Source organism: Larimichthys crocea, chromosome III (genome assembly GCF_000972845.2).
Source record: "Larimichthys crocea isolate SSNF chromosome III, L_crocea_2.0, whole genome shotgun sequence".
Lineage (NCBI taxonomy): Eukaryota > Metazoa > Chordata > Actinopteri > Sciaenidae > Larimichthys > Larimichthys crocea.
This window is the reverse complement of record NC_040013.1, coordinates 4487149-4509253: the sequence shown is the minus strand read 5'-3', so window position 1 is coordinate 4509253 and position 22105 is coordinate 4487149. Positions and strand designations below refer to the sequence as shown.

General features: G+C 45.7%; 3 protein-coding genes across 7 annotated transcripts in view; 2 read left to right on the top strand and 1 right to left on the bottom strand.

Moving 5' to 3' along the window:
• The first annotated feature begins 634 nt into the window (after window positions 1-634).
• Window positions 635-4572, top strand: tmem127 (transmembrane protein 127). Its single transcript, XM_010750337.3, has 3 exons — window positions 635-1302; window positions 2757-2921; window positions 3010-4572. The coding sequence occupies exons 1-3, from the start codon at window positions 1062-1064 to the stop codon at window positions 3318-3320; spliced, it is 717 nt and encodes a 238-aa protein (XP_010748639.2). The 5' UTR covers window positions 635-1061; the 3' UTR covers window positions 3321-4572.
• A 938-nt stretch (window positions 4573-5510) lies between these two features.
• gatd3l (glutamine amidotransferase class 1 domain containing 3, like) lies at window positions 5511-9220 on the top strand. Its single transcript, XM_010750332.3, has 7 exons — window positions 5511-5627; window positions 5714-5766; window positions 5838-5951; window positions 6085-6216; window positions 6294-6386; window positions 8492-8657; window positions 8755-9220. The coding sequence occupies exons 1-7, from the start codon at window positions 5511-5513 to the stop codon at window positions 8887-8889; spliced, it is 810 nt and encodes a 269-aa protein (XP_010748634.2). The 3' UTR covers window positions 8890-9220.
• A 1013-nt stretch (window positions 9221-10233) lies between these two features.
• Window positions 10234-22105, bottom strand: part of igsf9b (immunoglobulin superfamily, member 9b) — a 28262-nt gene continuing 16390 nt past the window's right edge. For 4 of the 5 annotated variants that reach the window (XM_027278020.1, XM_027278022.1, XM_027278023.1 and 1 more), the window contains exons 5-23: window positions 20806-20952; window positions 19024-19175; window positions 18731-18848; window positions 18258-18399; window positions 17865-18010; window positions 17597-17739; window positions 17367-17507; window positions 17165-17281; window positions 16931-17081; window positions 16708-16819; window positions 16453-16628; window positions 16132-16370; window positions 15969-16053; window positions 15662-15832; window positions 15539-15575; window positions 12096-15446; window positions 11787-11932; window positions 11430-11641; window positions 10234-11245 (exon numbers count right to left, since the gene is read on the bottom strand). In XM_027278020.1, the coding sequence (XP_027133821.1) occupies window positions 11442-11641; window positions 11787-11932; window positions 12096-15446; window positions 15539-15575; window positions 15662-15832; window positions 15969-16053; window positions 16132-16370; window positions 16453-16628; window positions 16708-16819; window positions 16931-17081; window positions 17165-17281; window positions 17367-17507; window positions 17597-17739; window positions 17865-18010; window positions 18258-18399; window positions 18731-18848; window positions 19024-19175; window positions 20806-20952 (5774 nt within the window). In that variant the 3' untranslated portion in view covers window positions 10234-11245; window positions 11430-11441. The remainder of the gene's footprint in view (window positions 11246-11429; window positions 11642-11786; window positions 11933-12095; window positions 15447-15538; window positions 15576-15661; window positions 15833-15968; window positions 16054-16131; window positions 16371-16452; window positions 16629-16707; window positions 16820-16930; window positions 17082-17164; window positions 17282-17366; window positions 17508-17596; window positions 17740-17864; window positions 18011-18257; window positions 18400-18730; window positions 18849-19023; window positions 19176-20805; window positions 20953-22105) is intronic. The other variant, XM_019276007.2, reaches the window with a different exon arrangement.

The window sequence follows — 22105 nt, the reverse complement described above, 5'->3', positions numbered from 1 at the left end:
TTTTTTTATCAATTCTAGACACATATAGGCTAATAACCCAGTATATAAATAGGTTAAAAGGAGGAAACAAAAGTTGAATAAAGTAAATATAAAAGGTATTATAGGCCAGGCCTAAATGTGAAACATTTAAAAATACATATATATTAGTGGTAGGGGGATCGTTCCAAATATCGATATTATCGATACCAACTCAGTATCGGTATCTGATCGGATCGATACTAGCCTGGTGAGGTTGATTCTTTACTTTAAGTTCAGCTCTTGTTTGCAATGCTGCGGTTTTGGCAAAGACGAAACAGCCAGGTCGCTGGTCGTTTTTGTTGCTGAGAATTTTAATCACATTTTTGTATTATAGTTCTCTATAATACAATATAATGTAATAATTTACATTTAAACGCAGTTGGCTAGAGCAAATTATTGAAATTCAAGTGATATATGCGTTCAAATACAAATCACAAGTAAAAACAGCAACTGAATTATAAAAGGTAAAATGAAGGGGAGCCGAAAGAGCCGGCTCTTCTTGGTGAGCTGAGGTCAAATGATCCGGCTCACTAAAAAGAGCCGGAATTCCCATCACTACTGAAAAAGTTGCTGCTGTCGTTCGGCTGAGTCGCCGTTAGGGGGCGCGCCGCTTCGCCAGTTCGCGTTTGTCGCCGCAGCTCCGTGTCGAAGCCACGAAGAAGAAGAATGTTGTGGACAGGGAAGTCTTGTTAGCGGCAGGAGGCGGAAGCTGAGTTTTGTTTTTGTTTTTGTTTTCGGCGCCTGATTAATTAACGATCATTTTCCCACCGGGGCAGATAGCTGGATTCGTTAACATCCCACCGTTTGTCCGGTTTGTTTCTGTTCGCTTTGTTTTTGACACTTTGTGGGTGTTTTCCCGGAGGCTAACAGCGGGAGCTAACAGGCCCCATCTGTCCATTGTTTGTCCGGCGGCTCTCGTCCCGTTCACGCCGAGGACAGAGAGCTTCTGACGGCCACACACTTCAGACACCACCGTGAGGGAAGCGCCAGGGCCGCTGTCACCCCAGCTGACGTTACCTGCACCGGCTGACGGATCGGTCGCCATGTACGCCCCGCCGGGTTCCGCCGTCCTACCCGGAGGTCGGAGGAGGAGAGCGGGCACCTCGTTGCCCAAGCAGCCGGAGCGCAGCCTGGTCTCGGCCCTGCCCGGAGCTCTGTCCATCACGGCGCTGTGCACGGCTCTAGCGGAGCCGGCCTGGCTCCGGGTCCACGGAGGCACCTGTCCGAGGCAAGAGCTCGGGGTGGCGGATGTCCTGGGGTACATTGACCCCAAGCTCCTGGAGGGTGAGGACACAAAACAACAACACAAAACAACTTCATTTAAACCTCATTTATTTACTGAGTGCTTCACAGAGCAGAGTAAGAACAGAAACAGACAACAACAGAGCAGCTGCGTGAAATAAATAAGAAGAAAAATGAAGAATTTAAGAGCAGTTATATAAATAAGAGAGATAAAAGTAACAGGGAGTGATCAGGACATATCACTCCCATTCATTTAAAAGATGGTAATATTAATAATAATACATTTTATTTCATAGGCGCCTTCCTGTCACCCAAGGACACCGAACAATAAATAAAATGTAAATGTACTTTCGGTGTACCAAAGTGCTTTACAGCAGGTGATAAATAAAGAGAACAATAAGTAAAAGAAAACAAACAAAATTGAATAAGATAAGATAAAAGTGTCATCGTACTACTGGGAATTAAAAGCCATTTTAAATAAGTGGGTTTTTAGCCTGGATTTAAAGAGGCCCAGGTCAGAAACAAGACGCATCTCGACGGGGAGCTGATTCCAGAGTCTGGGGGCGGCGACAGAAAAGCCTCGGTCACCCCAGTGTTTATATTTCGACCTGGGCACTTCCAGCTAAAGTTTCTCTTTAGACCTCAGAGCTCTAGCAGGATTGCGGACAGTTAAAAAGCTCAGATAAATACGAAGGGGCGAGGCCGTTCAGAGCTTTAAAAGAGTTAAGAACAGGAGTGATATGCACACGTCTGTTGGTGTTGGTTAAAAGACGGGCAGCAGCGTTTTGCACAAGTTGAAGGCGACTGAGGGAAGACCGGGAGACTCCGACATAAAGTGCATTGCAGTAGTCCAACCTTGAGCTTATTAAGGCATGGATGGCTTTCTCAAGGTCATGACGGCTTAAAAACATTTTAACTTTGGCCAGGAGACGCAACTGGAAGAAACTCGTCCTGACAGTGTTGTTGATGTGTTTGTGAAACCTGAGATGACTGTCAGGTTTCTGACGGTAGACAGCAAATAACAGAAGCAAATAAAAAGAACCATAAAAGTATCAAATTACAAGAATGCAACATTAAAAACAGGTTCAAATAGGACAGTGGAAAAGGTGACGGGCGGAGGGGATGGAGGAGGATGATCTGAGGGAGCGAGGTGGAGCAGCAACATGAAGATACGGTGGTGCGAGGTGATGGATGGCTTTGAATGTGAGCAGAAGGAGTTTGTAGTTGATTTGACCGGGAGCCAGTGGAGCTGTTTGCAGGACAGGAGTGATGTGGTGGATGTGGAAGGGGGGGCAGCTCAATTCTGGACCAGTTGGAGCTTATGGAGAGATTTGTGGGCGAGGTCATGGAGGAGGGGGTTGCAGTAGTTCAGGCGGGGAGGTGACGAGGCGATGAACCAGGGCGGCAGTGGTATGAGGTGTAAGAGGGACGGATGGAGGCGGTTGATGTTGTCGATGTGCGACTGAAACGAGAGTGTGCTGGTGTCTCCCCTTCAGATTACTGCGTGAACCCGCAGACCATCCTGCTGCTGAGGGTCATCGCCGCCTTCTGTTTCCTGGGCATCCTGTGCAGCCTGACCGCTTTCCTCCTGGATGTGTTCGGCCCCAAACACCCCGCGCTAAAGATCACGCGCAGATACGCATTCGCACACATCCTCACAGGTATTAATCTGACACTTTTTCTGACTTTTTTATTTTAATTTCTTCGTGAAACACAGTCTTAATTATTGTTTTCTCTTTGCCTCGTCAGTGTTGCAGTGCGCCACAGTCATAGGCTTCTGCTACTGGGCTTCGGAGCTCATCCTGTCGCTGCAGCAGCAACACAAAAAGTACCACGGCTCCCTCATATACGTCACCTTCGCCATCAGCTTCTACCTGGTAGCGGGGGCCGGCGGAGCCTCCATCCTCGCCACGGCCGCGAACCTCCTGCGCCACTACCCCACCGAGGAGGAGGAGCAGGCTTTGGAGCTGCTCTCGGAGATGGAGGACAGCAGCGAAACTTTTCCTGCCGACTATGACATTGCCAATCAGTTTCAGCCGCCGCCTGCCTACACGCCCTAATGCCGCCAGACTGGCCTTGTTAACACACACACACACAAACACACACGCTTCTCTCTCTCTCAGCACGGCTATTGGCTTGATGAGCGAACCCTGCTCTTTATCAAATGGATATCTTTGCAAAAAAAATAAAAAAATACTCTCCATAATGAACACGGTGCGCGCGCTCAGTTCCCCAAAACTCCTTTACTGACAGTGCTTGGGTGCATGAAAGCTTTCTTTAGTGGCGGCAGAAATTTAGGAGACGATCGTTACCTTCCTTCGCCACTGAAGTCGTTAGTGATTTGCATGTAAATGGCTTTTAGGATTTGGTTCATGTGAAGCAAATCAAAGTGCGAGGAGCGCTCAGTATGGCTCATCACGAGTAATTGATGAGACAGCCACAGCCTGATCGGTGCCAATTATCGAAGCTGGGCTGTCGGGCAGATGGTCAGCGGTCGGTTGCGTTGCTCTTGGTTGGATGTGGATGGAGCATCATTTTTTTTATAAGCTTGCCATGTGTATGATTTTATTTTCTTGATTAAAAAAACAAAACAAACGCAAGCATACACTGAGAAGTTTCTTTTAGACATTTCTTTTATATAAAAATATCAAAAAGGACCTTTATTATTTATTATTTAGCTGTCCGTGCTGTGTCTTACCTTCTTCCTTTTCTTGCTTTGTAGACACCTGTCACTGGTTTAGTCTTATTTAATCTTATTTGTACTTGAAATAACAGAAAGGAAATTTAAAAAATGTGAAACCGGTCTTTATGGTGTTGTGTTTTTTTTATTTAAAATAAAAAAAAAGGATCTTGGCATGTGTCTGTGTGTTGAGAGCTGGCAGACGTGGAGGAATTGAGAAACATGTTTTTTGTGTTTCCCAGTTAGCCGACGTGCAGTTGACAGGAAAACCTCGTCGCATACGTTGTCAACGTTTCCCTGTGTCTGATTTTTAAAAGAAACCTCGTTTGTATCATACGTGACAGTTTGAGGATGTGTTTTTCTATGCATGAGTTGTTTTTTTTTTCGTGTGCAAATTTTAAACCTCCGGGACGAAACCTCTTCTCTTCTTACCGAGGTTCCAGCCGAGAGGCTTAAAAATTGTGATTGACGTGGTGACTCTTAGCTGGTTGTGTTATCGTTCTGTTTTCTCCATTTCTGCGTTTTTGTTTTTTTGTTCCACACGTTGTCGCTATACTTTCATCACCAGTATGTAAATATTGATTGTTTATACATAAAAAAAAAGTGGTCATAATAAAAACGAATGCCATATGTTTTTGCCTCACGTTTGTCATCTATAACTTCTTTTCCACTATAGGTAGCAGCTGCTTTAACGGTGTATTGACTTTGACATTTCAGTGTGACCGGGTATTTCTGGGCTCACTGTCTAGACTGGCATTACAGCAAGTAAGAGCATTACGACCTAATGGACTTTAAAGGTCATACAATATGCCTTCTACTGTGTGAAGGTATCGCACAAGAGGCGTTCTCAAAAGCCGAAGAAGATATACTTTATTAATCCCTCGATGAGGAAATTCTTTTTTCACTCTATTTTAATTTTTACTTGCATTTTAACTCAGACACACATGCAGTACAAGGGCATAGACATGCAAATGAGTGAGCCTTGCTCAAGGGCACCTCGGCAGTGCCCAGGAGGTGAACTGGCTCTAGTCCACCTTCCATATTTTGGGTCCATGCAGGACTTGAGCCGGCCACCCTCCGGTTCCCACGCCAAGTCCCTATGGACTGAGCTACTGCCGTGTCATGTAAAAGTTATTAGTTCATTTTTAATGTGTAAAACTTTATTTTTATTTAAAGATATTTTGCATCCTTTCTGTAGATTTCTTCCATATGCACGCCAGGCTAAGAGTTAAGTTGTAATTGGGTCAAGATATTTCATGGGTTAAAGCACTACATCGTTAGATTACTTTCCAAAGCTGAAGTGTCACTGGGTGGCGGCTAAATGACTTAAGTTAATCAGACGAATAAACAAGGTATTAATAGTGAAGGTTGTTCGGGAGAGGAAAGGGCCAGTTAAGGCCCTTCCCAGAAAATCGAGCTTACGTGATAACGTCACCTAGCCGCACTCTGGTAGTATATATACAGACAGCCACAGCAAGGTCAACACTATAACCAAAAGTCTTCACAGGCTACAGTTGCAAACTGTTCGGTTCCCATTTTTCTCCTCAAACAGTGAGATCGAAGCTAAATCATGCTGGCTACCAGGACTTTGCTGTCAAAACAAACCCTGGCTGTTCTTTCTCGTCAGCCCGCCTGCTTTGTTCACCACGGTGACTACGGCAACTGGGGAAACACCAATATTGCAGTGGTAAGTCAGACATACCCTCCTCCTCCCCCCAAAATAAGTGAACATTAGTGGTTGGTGTTATTGTGATTTAAAAATGTATATCACAGGTTTTCTCAGGATGTGGCTGGTGGGATGGGACTGATGTCCATGAGGGAGTGTAGTGAGTATCACACCAACACATGCTGTATCAGCCTGCAGAGATGGTAACTGACAACTCTGTCCTCCATCCAGCACCATGTACCACCTGAGCCGTAACGGCGCTCGCTTCCAGATGTTTGCTCCAAATCAACAGCAGATGCAAGTGATGGACCACGTGAGGAAGCAGCCCGGCTCTGGCGAGAACCGGTAGGCTTGTTTGGAAACGCTGATGCACTTTGAGATGGATCAGGCTCAAAGACATTTAACTCCGTATGTACACACACCTGACTTGACTAATTCCATAAGGTAGTATTTATGATTATTTCTGGCCGTTACATAGGAACATGATGATCGAGGCAGCTCGCTTCAGCCACGGTCAAGGAATGATGCAAATGCAAGACCTGTCCAAGCTGGACGTCAACAGCTTTGATGCTGTCATCTTCCCTGGAGGCCACGGCGTCACCAAGAATCTGTGAGTGATGATGAAATATGAAATATGATCACTTTGATTGTAAGATGGGGCCCTGACATTATTCTATGACTCTGTAGATCCTCTTTCGTGAAGGACGGCAAAGACTGCAAGCTGAACAACGACGTGGAAAGGGTGCTTAAGGATTTCCACCGCTCACGCAAGCCTATTGGGTATGTATCATTCGATCACCTCGTCAGCGCTGCACAACTCAAGTAACTTATCAGGTTCAGGTTTTAGGGCAGCAGTTTGTTTTCTGGCTGTAAGAATTCACATTTTACACCCAAACACGATGCAAAATTGCAGATCACCACCGATTCGTCCCACACTTTTAATCAGATTACATTAGGATGAGTTTAAAACGATCTCTGTAATGAAATTAGAATGAATATTGCAGACTATGTTGTGAAATTTGGATAAAAATATGTCTTATTACAGACAGAAGTTGTTACTAGCACACTCAACAGGTAAAAGTGAAGCTAGGAAAGATACATGCACATTTATGCACCATTCAAGGCTTGCTAGTCTCTATTTCAACACAAAACAGTCTTTACACAACAGGAAAGCTTACATTGTGCAACATGAAGGCAAATCCTGCAGGTTAAAGCGGGATGGGGCAGGGCAGAATGAAGGATCAACATAAAGTGTGTGATCCGGTCCAGTTGGCACACGTGGGGTGATGCAACCTGGCAGCCGGGCTGCAGGGTTCAGGTGAGGGGACGCCTGGTGGACAGGTGCAGAATGGCAGGTCTGAGGTGGAAGGATTACAGGAATTAAAGGAGGGTGAGGAAGAGGATGAAAGGTATGCGGAGTGAACTTTACAGGAGAATACGTGTGTAATCCGTGAGGCCTATAAAGAGTCTGAGCCTCTGAAGATAACGCTGTCACGCAATCATAAAAAAGGTGTGCAAAGTAGGAGTCACCGTCGTTATCACTGTGATTCATGTGTCATGTGAGCTGCTTTCAGATTCACCCCCGCCCCCCTTCCATTGTTCTGTTCTGTCAGAGTTTTAATTGCTGTCTTGATATTTACTGATCTGTCCACAAAACAAACCAAAAAAAAAAGGTATAAATTTAGAATCAGGCCGTCTTTCTCAAAGCAATAATTTAGCAAACTGCAGCTCCTCCACAGTACGCACACACACACCCTCCAGCTGCAGCTCCTCACATTTCATCAGTGTTTCACTCATGTTTGTTCATGATTTAGAAGCGTAAAAAAAGCCAAATAAAAACACTTGGCAAAATGTTTGTCTGCTACCTTCACATGGCCTCCTTTTAAAGATTTTAGTGGAGTTTGAAGGGATAAATTTCATGTTTGAGCTGTATTTACATCCAGAACAGAGGCATGTTGGCTTACAGGGCCAGAGGCAGATATCAACACGTATCTGTGTGACATTAGAAATGTGCACTTTGTTTGTTTGACAGATGATTGAGTCCAGTGGGGACAGATGAGATCTTATTATCGCTGTGCAGTGCTGATTTTAAACCTCAGCAGATGTTTGCAAATTTCCATTTCCGGTTTAAAAAGCAGGATGCATTTCTCATGAGATATAGTTAGACTTAGCTCTTTGTTGCAGTCATAAACAAACAGTATATGGATAAGCTTCCCATTGACTGTAAAATATAAGAAAGAAACTTTAATGGTGTACCGGATTAATCCATCCAGTCCTGCAGATCATGAGGACAGTGAGTGGACTCTGGTTTCCACACTGGTACAGAAGTTTGGTGCCTTAAAAGTCTGGGTAGATTGCATTTCTAAGTATCACACGAGCCCATTTCTTTGCGTTTAACAGTGAAGTTTGTGTAAAGGCACAGTTAAAGCTTCAGTTTCAGGATCCCGGTGTTGTGCATGCGGCAGAGCTGTGGTTAGTGTTATGTTACGACAAGTCATAATGTCTGCTGTATGCGTGATATCGTCAGTGAATACCAAGTGTGAGCACGAAAGAGCAACACAGCACTCCCACACAGGCGTTTCCACTTTGGCTGATTAGACTCTGCTTTGTCAGTGACACTGGAGTTATGTCACGTACAATTAGTTGGATCTTACTGACTCAAACTTCACTGAAAATTAAGTTTAAGTCTGTAGGATCACAGTAACTTCACACAAACTGCCCAGAGAGCAAACGCAGAGATGTCGTCTTTCCAAAATTTAATTTGTGGACAAATGGTGATAATAAACAGCCGACAATCCACAATCCTGCCTCAGATTCTTTGTTTTTCAGGCTATATTTTTGCATACTGATCAGTCTTGCCTCCTGACTGTCTGCTCCTGTTTCAGACTGGCCAGCATGGCGCCTTTGCTGGCCTGCCGCGTCCTTCCCGGCCTCGAGGTGACCATGGGATACGAGCGGGACGAGAGCACTCGCTGGGGCACCTGGCCTAACACAAGCATGGTGCAGGCTGTGAAGAGCATGGGCGCTCGCCACAATGGTCGCGAGCCATATATATCCTTTGAGAGGTCTGTTTTTACAACCAGTGCTGGTTAATGAACTTTGTCATTGTTTTTTCTGCTCCTGCTTTGACCTTAACCCTTTCTTTCACGAGGCCCATGTGGACGAGAAGAACAAGGTGGTCAGCACTCCTACCTTCATGTGGGAAACTGAGTATCACTATCACTATATCTTTGATGGTATTGGAAATATGGTCAAACATGTCATGCGTATGTCAACCAAGTAAAGTGACATTTTAAGCCTGGAAGAAAAAAAAAAAAAGAAATAGAGAAAGTTGGTGTTTATGTTCGACATACACCTCTGTACTGATGACTCCTTACCTGGAACAATATAAATGCTTTAGTTAAAGAGCAAACGGCTTGTCGTGTGTAATTGATGCTATCGGTTAATATAGGCAAACGTGACACGTATAATAGGTTTGCCACATTATCTGTTTGTCCAGATAACATATGCAGAGAGCACGCGGGTCACCATCTACCTACCTCGACCCGAGACAGAGTTTCTTTACTTTCCTGTTAAATCTCTTCTCCAAAGTCCTTGAAATAAACGAGACCTGTATGGACAATTACTGACAACGTTGTGCAATGTTTACCACAGCTGCTGACACCCATGAGTCACCTTTCTCCAGAAGGAGGAAATTTGTGTTGTGACGCATCAAGTGTTGCAACAGTTTCTATGACGCATTATAAGGCCTTATAAACATACTTATAATGTGTTATATTGAGCTCAAAGCAATGTATAATTATAGGTGTAAGAACTCAGATGTTTATACTGTGTTATAGCAATAATCATAACACTTTATAATGACTTATAAGGTCAGGTAATTGCTGGTTACTCACTGACTTTTGATAATTCATTATAAACATGTAGTGCTTGTAACTTTAATTCTACATTGCTATAAGCGCAGTATAACGTGTTATAAGTACGTTTATGACATAAGCGTCATGAGTGTCAAGTGTTTGGTCACTCCCTGACTTCATATAGCGCCACCATCAGGCCAAAATTTTATCTTCCAAATGTGGTTTCTGATCACTTCTCTCAGCTGTACTTTGCGTTCAAGTTCAGTACAGACATTTACACTGAATATGGATAAAATGGTGTTATTAGCAGGAATGATTAAAGGTTTAATAATATGAGGGAAGCATGAGGAACCCGTCTCAGGCGTTGTGCTGATACCTGAAGAAGGGAGAGATGGGAGACAGGTTTGAATAAGAGTGAGGATGGAAAGAATGGAATGAGGAAGGGGTAATGAAAAAACAAAAGAAGAGGACGGGTTAACCGGGTTTGAGTCGGCTCGACAGGTGATTACAGCATCATGAAAATCAACACGTCCTCTCAGTCTGGCACTTTCAGAATAAAACAATTTATTCATTACAAACATATAAAAATGACAAAAACAACCAGGTGGCAAAGATATAAAATTTTCCAGTTTGTACAAAAACATCATCAGAAATGCAAACTCACTCCATATGAAGATCTTCATCTGGGTTATTTAAGTAAATATAGAACCATGTGTAGCTACAAAGATATTCTTTAAATCTCTGTTTGTCAGGTGACGTTAAAAAAAAACTTAATGGGCACAAAATTCATGACAGACTTTCAATTCAAACACAGAACCAGAAGTCGATGAAATATTCACAGTGTTGCCTTCACATCGGTGATGTGAATTGTAAACATTGTTGCATATCAGAACTCACCTTTAATAAATATACATAAAAAAAAATCATTTTTAATCAGTTTTGTTTGATTATAGCTTGTCAGGTCAAACCTTCCATGGTCAAGAAATAAGGCAAAAATTCATTTTCCCTGTCTGTCATTTAATCACAGAGGCAAAGTTTGATTCAGGTGGAGTAATAAGTCGCATTTTCTCATCTGATGAACGTGGAAATATACAATGACAACAGCGGGGTTCATTCACATTAAGGTACATATAAACATTTGTACATTTTGAACAAATACTGGCAATGCTGGGATGAACTGTGGCAGATAAAATGTCTGGAAATTAGTTTAAGGAGACCAGCAGGACGATCACAGTGACTTCTTTTTTAAATATATATGGTTTGGAGTTCATGAATTGCGCGTGAATCTGAAGTGGTATTATTCAAGTACTTCGTATTCAGAAGGATGGTGGTGAAAAACACTGTTTGACTGGCAACACAGGCAACAATGCAGATATTTCCACCGACATCATTGTCATTAGCATCCCTGTCTTATTCAAAAGGGAAGTCGCTCACGTGATGGACATCAACTTGAGATACAACTTTCGTTGTGTAGCTGCTTTTATAAAGCATTTGGGCCTGTGTGCCTGATTGTCAAGGGTGAAAAGAAAGAAAATACAGTTGCACGAGCTTCTTAGAAAAATAAATAAATCCCTTCTGAGCTTCATTATGGAACAAGTACAAGAAAAAGAATATGTCATCTGTCAGATTTGATGGCATAGAGCATATGGAACTTTAGTCTGCTGTAACAGGATGAAAACGTTAAACAATGACAAACTCCAGTGAGGTGTGACAGTGTCCGGGACCACAGTGCTGCCGTCTGTTTCGTTAAAAACTTCTATTTGGTGTCTGTCTTAGATGAACCTGTGAAGGAAAAAAAGAGTAGTGCGGCATTAGATAACGGCTCCTAAAAGGTTAATGAAGTCTTGGCATGCACAAATTCACAGCACATGGATGATACAGTAGCAGGCAAGAAAAGGACGCAGGCAGGCGAGCAGTGAGAGGTGGAAAAGAGGAAAGAGGTGAGAGGGCAGGCAGGATAACGGACCGAGTCAAGCTGCTAGAGCAGTGCCGAATTGGAGTCAGAGTCTGAATCACGGCCAGGGGTGAGGCAGGGCTCACGGGAACAGATGGATTCCTGAGCCCGCCTGTACTCTTGGTACTCCTGGCGGAGAGCGTTGAAACGCGCCTCGCTCAGGGAGCGGCTGTACTGGCAGCGGGGCGGGTTGGAAACTGGCGGGCTGATTGAGGGAGACGGGCCTGGGGAGGGTATCAGGGAGAGGAGATGCATGGATGGGCATGTCATGGGACAAGCTCACAAAAACAGCACAAGGATAACAGGATGAACACATGCAGCATACAACTCACAACGACACATGCAACGTCAAACGTAATGAGAGGTCACCTTTCCGTCGCTGGTCCTGGAAGCCACCAGCTTGATCATATCGGCCTCTCCGAGACTGATCAAACCTCGTGGCCTCCAGGACCTCCGAGTCCACACAGGCATCAGCAGAGTCCCACTCATAACTCTCATCTACTGATGTGTTCCTTCTAATGAGATACACAAAACAAGCGTTCAGATAACAGTAGTCACAAGCAACAAAGACAAAAACATTCATGTTATTTTGGCAACATAAATAAATCCCTCTGCACGCTCCAGTGTGCTTGTTGTTGTTGTTGTTGTTGTTATGGACCAGGAGTCGTGGCGTTTCACCTTTTCGTTCTCCTCTCGGGCAGCTCCATCTCAGCTCTGTGCCGCTCGCTTTCCTCGGTGGTCTCGGGGGAGCTGAGCAGCGTTGGTGTGATGGACAAGGACTGTCGGAAGAGGCCGGCGCTGCCTCTGCCACTGCTCTGACTGGCATAGCTGGCCCTCCCGCCTTCCCTGATCTCTCTGCCCTCCCTGATCTCCATCTCCCCTGCCCTCCCCATCATCCTGTCTGGTTGTCTGTAACTCTCCCCCTCCCTCGGTGGGAAGGGGGCATAGTAAGGTGAGGGCCAACTAATGCCCCTGGGCAGGTAGGACCTCTGAGGGACCCTCCTAGGTTCCATGGGTCTCATGCTTTCCACTCTGGATCCTGGCCAGTGTTGGTACTGGGGTACAGGGATGGAGGAGGGCATGGGGACATATTTCTGCTGGGCAATCCTATGGGTGTCTTGAAAAGAGGGCGACCACCTGGAGGACTCTGGGAAAACGGCGGCTTGCCGTCGTGGATCAGAGGGTTCCAGCATCGGGGAGAGTGAGGTTTGCCTGGGTGGGTACATCGAAGGAGTGAGGTAGGAAGGACTAGCTAAAGATCTTTGTGCATGGTGAGGCCTCTCTAAGCTCCCCATGCTGGGGCGTCCGAAGGGGATATACTCCCTCCAAGAGGGGCCAGGTCTGGGGAGGGAAGACTGACTGTAACTGTAGGACTTCACCCTGACATCTGGGCTTGGGAACTCGTCCCAGTAACATTTCTCAGAAATGTATGTCCTCGGAGTCTCGAAGTGCTCCCACCTCTGTGAGCCTAAACTGATGGACTTCTTTAGGAAAGGACGAGGCTGTCCCATACCTGAGAGCGACCTACAAGGCCCCATGCTTAGGGACTTCTTTAGAAATGGCACAGGGACTTGACATATCCGTGATGCAATGTTATTAGTCCTGCTGCCCTGAGAAGCTTGTCTTTGGGGTTGCTCTAATAAAGACTCACTACTGTCCACAAAACTCTGCGAGTGTTTCGACACAATATCCGCCACGCCTTTAGCTGCACTGAACAAGGTGTGAGCTGACCTGGATCCGAGTCTGGATTCAGGTCTGTCTGTGTTTTTATTCCCATCTCGAAATTGCATCTTCTCACTGTAAAGTTGCTTGCTTGTTTTTTCTGGACCGGGTGACGATGGTCTTGCCTCATCTGGAAATCTTACTCTCAGTGAAGAGTCTCTACCTTCCCCATGGAGGGAGCGTTTTCTACTCCCGTAAAAGCTGGACTCACCCGCAGAATGCGTTTGTTCAAAGCAAACCTTTGACTTTGAGTCCCGGTTTTGCTCAATGTGAACGTCCCAGTTTTTAGGAACCACATCAGGCTTAGACCCCGGAGATTTTTCTGGCTTCACATCTGAACTTCGTCTGGCGGTGTCTGTGACTTCTTCAACGGGCTCATCCACGCTCATTTCGATGAAACCTGGAAGGCTCAGGTATTCAAGAATTGCACTTGTCTGCAGTGGGGACATTTTAGGAGATGAAGCTGCAGGCTTGGCCTTGAAGGACCCGGACTGACTGACTGAAAATTGGGACTGGTCACTCTCGACCTCTTCTACAAGAGTCAACGTTGAAATGGGGCTTGGACTATCAGAGAAGAGACACTTGTCGCTCCTCCGTGAACGCGTTCGCACACCCTCTCGCTCTAACTCAGAGTAAAACCCTGAACTCCGCCTGTCATCTCGGGCCTGAGTGTCTTTTTCTTTGGCCTTTGCTCCCACGTCATGATGTTCGTAGGGCAAGGTGGAATAACTCGATGGACTGGGATCCCTTGTGGATGTATAGTCTACTTCTGCAGGTCTCACTGGCTGATTATAAGGAGCAGAGGCTGAACTTTGAGGCCTCTCGACTGAAGGACCCCTGGCAGCTGAATCCCAGGGCTGAGTGCATGCATACGCATAAGAATGTCTGGACCTTGAAGAAACACCTCCATCCTGAGTCTTTTCCCTAAAACCTTGCTCAGTCATGGACTTCCTGCATACATCGGCCTCTCTTGGAGGACTCAATGACCTGGCTCTCTCTGGCGTTTGTAGACACAGGAGAGGGAGACTCTCTGAGGTGACGTCAGGGGAGAGCATGGGGAGGGAGGTGTTCTGGGTTACCGGAGACCGGGATGAATCAACAGCAAAGGAGTCCTCTGTGGTTTCCCTACGTGTGTGAGGATGCCGTGACCTGGGCGACGTGGTCTCGCGTGGGCTCTGTACCGGAATGAGGCTGGTGACGGATGTAACGGGGCTAATGTCCCATTGTATACGAGACGTAGGGAGCCGGTCCATGGGACTGCTGGCGCTCCCGAAGTAGCATGCCCGCCTATAGTCAGCCACTCGAGTTGTCTGTGTGTGTTTCTGTCGGATGGTAACATCCTGCGGCTTCCATATAGGCTCTTCCTCGGACTTGGGTGCATCGCTTTGAGGGCTCTCTGACTTATCAGACTGTTGCTCGTCTCTTCCACGACTACGGCTTCTCTGACTGGCTGTATAGCTCTCCAGCTCCCTCTCCATTTCTTCCCTCTCCTTTGCTAATTGTACACACTTGTTAATGCTATCTCTTTCCAGCTCGCTGTCAAGTTGTGAGACCAGGGTGCTGTTATTAGTCAACTGACTGACCATAGGCTGGTATCTGTCTCTGTCTCTTTCCAGAAGCTTAGTTTTCCGGCTCAAACTAGGGAATAGATCTTCAGCATGGCCCGGCATGCGATATCTCCTGAGAGAATCGCTGGGTTTTTTCTCGCTGTTGTCCGAATAGAAGCTCGCTCTTTCCAGTAGAGCCTCTGAGCTTTGTTCGTCGTCAGAATAAAAGCAGCCGTGACGTGAGAAATTTCTGGCCATGGCTCGTACTCTTCCAGGGGAGGAAGGAGGTCTGCTCAGCTCTGGGACGTCCACGGTGAGAGGAGAATTCCTTCTCTCGTCCTTCTCTGAGCTCATAATGCTCGACTTTGGAGAGTCCCTGAATGAAGTCCTGTTACTCCCTGAGCCACTTGCCCCGCCGTTAATTTGCAGGATGTCATCCTTCAAGGTTTTGTTATTGGAAGAGCTGGAGCCCCCTTGTAGTGGCTGGACAATGAAGCGTCCATCTGGTCCTCTGGAGATGGACTCCAGAGCAGTTGGTGAAGGGGCCTGAGACCCCAGGTGACTCTCAAAGAGTGTGTAATGTGGCGGAGGAGACGAGTTGGACAGGAGTTGTTTTCGCTGGTCGTGGTATTCCCCGCGGCTGCCTTTATCAAAGGACGACCGATCGGACTGTGAGGAGGAGGTGTTGGGGAAGAAGGGAAGCGGCGGACACAGCTTCAGCTTTAGGACGCTGTCAGGACTGCGAGGAGGCGAGCGAGCGCTGAGAAAGAAATGGACAAGAAGTTTTATTAAAATAGATCCATAAAAGATAAAGATAGATACATAACAAACAACAATGTTTCAGGCACTTACTCAGGAGATGAGTTCTTCTGGAAGGCAGGTGGTATATCTAAGAAAAGGCAAAGGAAGACATAAAATGTCAACCAGCTGAATTTGTCCAGTCATAACAAAGTAAAGTGTAGTCCGAAGTTTTACCTTGTCTTCTCTTTCTGCGCCGGCGCTGTCTCCTCTGACTCATATAGCAAGCCGTCACCAACGAGAGGACGATGGCCACAAACAGGAAGCACACTCCTCCTAACACACCAGCCAGCAAGGGCTCAGGGATGACCTCCAAGAAGCTTGGGCGCAGGGGGTAAACTTCCATCCCTGAAATCAGACGTGATCATTAATAGGTCCCAAATTTCAACTGATAAAAGCCAATGGATTTTATCTAGTAATATATAGTATGTAGTATGCTAGAACCTTGACTCAGTATGCAATTAATCTACACAAATACACTTACCAATGGTGGAGATATTGACAGACTCACTCGGCTGACTGAGTACTTTGTTGCTGCGAGACATCAGCCTCAGATCATAACTGGAGTCCTGAGAGAAAGACAGGTCAGCTTGTGAAAGCAGGATCACTTACTGCTAAATCTAAATAAGAAATAAACTAATCATTACCCTTAAGAGTCCTTGTACAAGTAGTTCACTCTGATTGGCACTGATGTTGCCGCTGAGGATGACCCACTGGCCCCGATCCTTGCGGGCCTGCAGCACATAGCCCGTCAGTGGAGAGGATGGAGCTTCAGGAGGCGACCACTGCAGGAGAACACCCTGTTCAGTCCGGTTTACTGACAGGAATATGGGAGGATCCAGGATCGGGAAAGAGGTGACTGCTGTAGGTGTTTCTGTTGGCACAGCTGAGAGAAAAAACCCAATATAAGTTTAAAAATGACAGAGTTAAAGAGGATTAAAGCGAGTACGGGAAACTCAAAAACAAACCTTGTGTTCGCACAGAAACTATTTCACTGAACGGTCCAGAGCCGAGTTTATTCTGAGGTAGGACGCTGAACTGATAGCCGGTGCCAGCGAGAAGCCCGGTCACCAGCAGGTAGTTTTTGGATGTCGGCACAGGCAAAGATGCCCATTCATGTTTCCCTCTGGATGCCTGCTTGACCCTGAAACAAAAAACAACAGTCAGGATTGTTGCTACCAGCAGAGAACTACATCACACAGTATGTCTTCTAAGTTACTGACCACACAGTGAACTTCTGGGTGTATCCACCATCAAAGCCTGGTACCCAGGACACATTGGCCTGGTTCATCTCCGTGGTGACGAATACTGCCGACACAACATGAGGACTGGTGCCTGAGGAAACAGATAAACACATTTGAACTGTCGATGATACACGTGAACACATTCAGGTTGAGTGTCACATAGCAACGTGTTAGTTTGCAGAACTTAGATCGGCACACTCACCCAGCACCATGACTACAGTGCCCGCACTGACAGTAGCTACATGATTAGTGGCCAAGCACTCCCAGCCCCCATGGTGATCTTTACTAAGTGGCTGCAGCAGGAGGGAGCCGTTGGCCAACACGGTGTACTGGGATCGAGGACTAGGGCCAATCTGTGAGGGAGGACAGCGAGGGATTAATAATAAGACATGTTTGTGCAGTGCGTCTGCCTATCTGAGTGGAAAGTCTCCAGTACCTTGCTCCATGTTATGTTTGGAGTGGGGTCTCCACTGGCTTCACAGGGGATGATCAACTCCCTGCCCACCTCCTGGAGATACTCAGGCTGAGGAGGCATTCGGAATGATGGTGGGTCCTGGAAGAGGAAAGGAGGGAGACTTTTTACTTGTGTCCATGTATGACTGTGTATTCAGGGGAAAGAGTTGAGTTACCAGCCGTACCTTCAAAATGACCTGGGTGGGTTCAGACCGGCCCATGGTGCCATAGCTGTTGTAGGCCGTACATGTGTACATGCCCACAGCGTTGTCATTTGCTGTTGTTATAAAAACGGAGCCCTCAGAGTTCACGATCCAACCTGGGAACTGGACGGGTCAAAGGAGGTAAAAATCATTCACAATCATTTAGGAGGTATGTGTGCAATTTCCTACAATTTCTACGCTACACAGCTTACGTTGTCAAGATTCAAATAGTTCCCATCTTTGGTCCAGTTGACATACAGCACAGGGGGATCAGCCTGGACGGGGCAGACAATGACCCCCTCCATTCCAGCAGGCAGGTATGTTTCCCGGGACATTCGTCCCACACGGGCAGGGTCTGAGTTGGAGGGAAAATAATTACAAAGTGGTACTTATAAGCAAGGAAATGCAACCCTGATCCAGGTTAATGGCTGTATCTAAAACCACACAGACGCTGCCTCTAACAGGAGATTAAACCCTTACGTTTCACTTTCAGGTGTGCAGTGGCTGAAGGTGGTGTCAGTATCCCATTAGTCGGGATGCAGGTGTAGTTGCCAGCATCTTCTGGGATGAGATTAGGGATAAGAAGTGTTCCATCTACCAAAACCTTCACCCTGGACTTTAAGGACCTGAAGACAAACGATACAAAACAAAAGTTTGACTGTTCAAGAAGGTTATTTATCAGAGCATGAGAAATATCACATTAATCTGAACAGTAGTTTCAGATTATGATTTATAGCGTGGTCATGACCACATGTTATAATCTTACAGACAATCTAATTAGAAGACTAATTCCACTTAGTAAAAGATGATTTTGTAATATCGTCAGTGATATTAATTATGGTTTAAATTGTACAGATGAAGACCTGCACTCACTCAATATGGTAAACGTTCTCTCCTTGTTTCCACCACTCGTAGGTGAGGTTCGAAGGGTAGGCGTCAGCCTGACACTGCAGAACTGCATCCTGTGTCATGTTGAGAGTGGTGTCCTCTGGGGAGATGAGGATGATCGGAGGCCCTTTGGAAAGAAAACACACACACTGTAATGTGAATGTGGTGTTTTTGTAGTGATGCATCAGCGTTGAGTGTTGGTAAGCCTTGAGTCAATGCAACAGCGGGGGGTAGACAGTAGGTGGCAGTGTAGACTCTGTAACCGTGGGTTTATAGCAACACAGTGAGATCATAAAGATTTGAGGAGAGCAGGAAGACAGTTTAATCTCTCTGGATAGATGTTTTATGTTAATATCCAAAACACAAATGCTGTGTCTTGTTCACCTGCACATCGAATCACAGCACATGCTTGAACCTGAGATATGCACGTTCTCTCTCTGGTGATTGACAGCACTGACCTTTGACCTGCAGCTGCGTATAGTGGGTCAGGTTCCCCTCTGTGTTGGACACGTGACATTTGTACACTCCTGAAATATTTCTCGTGACGGCAGCCAAAGACAAGGTACCATTGAGCACCTGAAAGGAGGCGAGGAGGATCAAAGAGAAAGAGAGGAGTCAGAGGAAGCTCGCGGAGAGGACAACAAAGCAGCTTTCTTCAAAAGGAACATCAAAGCTACACCTCCAACAGAAAATGCTAATTATAAAGTATTTATTTAAAATACTGCAAATGCCATCTGTTAATCCAACTCACTTTTATTTTTTCATGTTTCTCAATTTGGCTCTCGTCTTTGTGCCAGACAACAGTTGGTCGAGGGTTGCCATGGGCTCCACAGCTGAGCGTCAGCGAATCTCCGAGAAGAACCTCCACGAAAGTTGGTGGAGTCTTGATGAACACAGGTGGAGCTGGAATAAACGAGATTACATATTTTGTTTTTATTTACATATTCAAATGGAACATAGGAGACAATGAGAGTTCGAACTTTGATCCATGAAAAAAAACAACTTTTAATTGTTTTGGTGTGATTTGCTGTGACTTAATCACAGTTCAGACCAAAAATTCAGAGTGAGATGAGTTGAAACTAATCGCAGAGCAATGCCACTAGACGAGACGGCGTATCATCTCCATAGCAATGACTCTCTGTACTTCCGTTCTTACTGCCAGCTTTGCAGGCTTTTTTTCTGGTGTCTTAAAATATGAATGAGGATAGTGATAGCGAGCAACTTGCTATATAGTTTTAAACGAAACAGTGAAAAACAAAACAACAACGAGAGAGTTGCTCTTGCAGACAAGGCTGTTCCTCAAACAAAGTCATGAGGTGATCCTCTCTTTCCTCTGCCATTGCGATCAGCTGACAATATGTAACTGGATTTACCAGCTGACTTCAATTCAAGCTGTTTAGTTATCAACCAATTATGTTCTAAACCCAGCAACTGCAGGCCAGTTCACACTGCTGCAACTTTCCCCCCCTTTCCTGATCTCAAACAGTTTGATCTTTTCATGATCATCTTTGGTCCGGACTGGGCTTTAGAGGTGGCGCCTTGTAGCTCAACCCAGCACAGTGGAGCTCTGTGGAAAACTGGTTTGATGCTTTGAAAATAATTCAGTGTGAGCAGTTTTATTTCCTCTGTGTGAAGATGGGAGAGCAGCTACTAATGGATTCTCATTTTAACTGTTTACAAGCAGATTTGTGGGTGTTCACAGGTGACAGTGTCAATATATTTAGAAAGAGATGCTGTTAAAGCCTCTTAATTTGTTTTTTAGTGCCACAAATGTAAATGCAGCAACTAACAGCCAAATGCTGGTAAAATATGCAAGTGGCTGGTAAATTGTGAACATCTGCAAGCCATTTGGTCAGTGGACAAAAAGGTTCATTTTGCACATGTGCTATTGGGGGGAGAATATGAACCTAACACTGCCATGTCTGTGTGTTTTTCCCCTAATAGGACTGTCTATATTAAAAATATATGCACTCATTGAATTGGAAAGGTGTTTAGATAAAACATGTGATCACTGTGTCTTTAATACAGGACTCTGTCATGTTTGGTTTGGGGATTACGAAGCACATATTAGGTAACATGTGTTCATATGATATGTAGTGCATGCACTGATGTAATACTATTATGTGCAAGAAAGGTGTCCAGAGTTCATCTGCAACCTGATGCAGCACATGTAGGCCTTTCATTCACTGTAGTACAATCATATCAAATCCCTGCATGACACTCTCAAAGGAACTCTCAACTCTACTGTGGCATAACCGGTGTGGGAGGTGAGGTTTAGGCATTTAACCGCCCTGCTCCTGTTATTCCTTAAAAACAGCTCCTATGTTGACATCAGCCCACAGCATGTTAGACACAGACAAAAACAAGACGTGATCATGGTGTGCACAGAACGTCACACAGTAACGCCCTGATACGCTGCTATAATAGCATTTAGTTTGCCAGGCTCCATGCTGTGGCTGTTCTAAACAAAGACAGTGCCAATGATGAGCAACGAAAGGAGCAGCTCCCCCCAAAAAACCCTGCAGTGCTGCACCTGTGATGGAGAGGAAGGTCCAAGTGCCGTTCCGAAAGTCATCTTTTTGGCTGTCCAGGAGCAGGATGCGGCATTCGAACCAGCCCTCGTCCTCCAGGGTCAGCCGTTCCACCAGCAGAGAGGCACCCCGGGTCAGAGACACGCGGCCTGTAGGGAGGAGGAGTGAGGGCAAAGAGGAAAGGGGTGATAGACAAGAGAGAGAAAGGGTCAAACACACACACACACAAATACACATACGCACATACACAGCCAGACAGGCAGAGTCAGCACATGCAGGAAGAGGGCTTACCACTGCAGAGGACAGAGGCATCCAGTGTCACAAAGGCCACAGTGAAAGTCATAGACAAAACCGCGCACAGTGTGAACATTAACTGTAGCTCGACTGTTTGGAGCGACCACATAACTCAGATTCTTGCAAATAGGGAAGTTGGCAAACAAAATGCAGCTCGAAAGGACGAGAAGTCGGTGGCCTTAAGTTGGAATGCAAGCACGTAAATCACTCAAATGATGTTTGTAATGATGTGCAGGATTACAGATGAAGATGGTGTCCTGTCATTTAGGGTTTGGGTGGTGGTGGTGGTGGAGTGGAGAGAGCGTGCCAGGAATTCTTGAAGGAAGCTTCATTAAATCACCAAAATAGAAAAAGTGTTTGGAGTTTTTGGATTTCTACAACAGATGCGCGATGAGTCACCTCTTTTTGTTTATCTCTGGGCGGAGATAAACAATGTGAAGCATGGCAGATGCATGCTCTGAACATGTGTGTGAAGACACAGATGGATCCATGCACAAACACACACACACATCTCCCTCTCTCACACATACACCCATACCCCGTTCCCTCGCCTCCCACTCTGTACTTCTTACAACTCCTTGTCAGGCTTTGAAACTTGATCTGTTGGTTGCCTGGTGACTGCAGCCTGGTTTTCAGGGTACTGAAGTTACCCTTCCCCACACACACACACACACACACACACACACACACACACACACACAACCGCCCACCCCCTTCCTTTTATTCCGTCTCTCAATGAACTCTTTTTTCCCCCCTTCAATCTCAGGGCTTTAAACGACAGGAGGATGCGTGCAGGGGGGAAACACACACGTTGCTCATACCGGGCCCCGGCCAAAGCGGGTTTGAAAGTAAACAGGGGAATGTGGAGAAGTTTCCGGCATCACGTCATACTTGTTTGCAGCTAACAAAAGTTTCGTAGACGATATAAGGGATGTCTGTCACATTCAAACCTTTGAAAAAAAGAGTCTCCTCATTTCGATCTTTAGGCTCTCCTCCAGCAGACATATT

What these genes read in the sequence shown, in the direction of transcription:
- tmem127 (XM_010750337.3), top strand. Translation starts at nt 1,062, where the DNA reads ATGTACGCCCCGCCGGGTTCCGCCGTCCTACCCGGAGGTCGGAGGAGG. An exon ending in TGACCCCAAGCTCCTGGAGG is followed by an intron (nt 1,303 to 2,756) that starts GTGAGGACACAA and finishes TCTCCCCTTCAG; the next exon opens with ATTACTGCGTGAACCCGCAG. An exon ending in ATTCGCACACATCCTCACAG is followed by an intron (nt 2,922 to 3,009) that starts GTATTAATCTGA and finishes TTGCCTCGTCAG; the next exon opens with TGTTGCAGTGCGCCACAGTC.
- gatd3l (XM_010750332.3), top strand. Translation starts at nt 5,511, where the DNA reads ATGCTGGCTACCAGGACTTTGCTGTCAAAACAAACCCTGGCTGTTCTT. An exon ending in GAAACACCAATATTGCAGTG is followed by an intron (nt 5,628 to 5,713) that starts GTAAGTCAGACA and finishes TGTATATCACAG; the next exon opens with GTTTTCTCAGGATGTGGCTG. An exon ending in CGCTCACGCAAGCCTATTGG is followed by an intron (nt 6,387 to 8,491) that starts GTATGTATCATT and finishes CTCCTGTTTCAG; the next exon opens with ACTGGCCAGCATGGCGCCTT.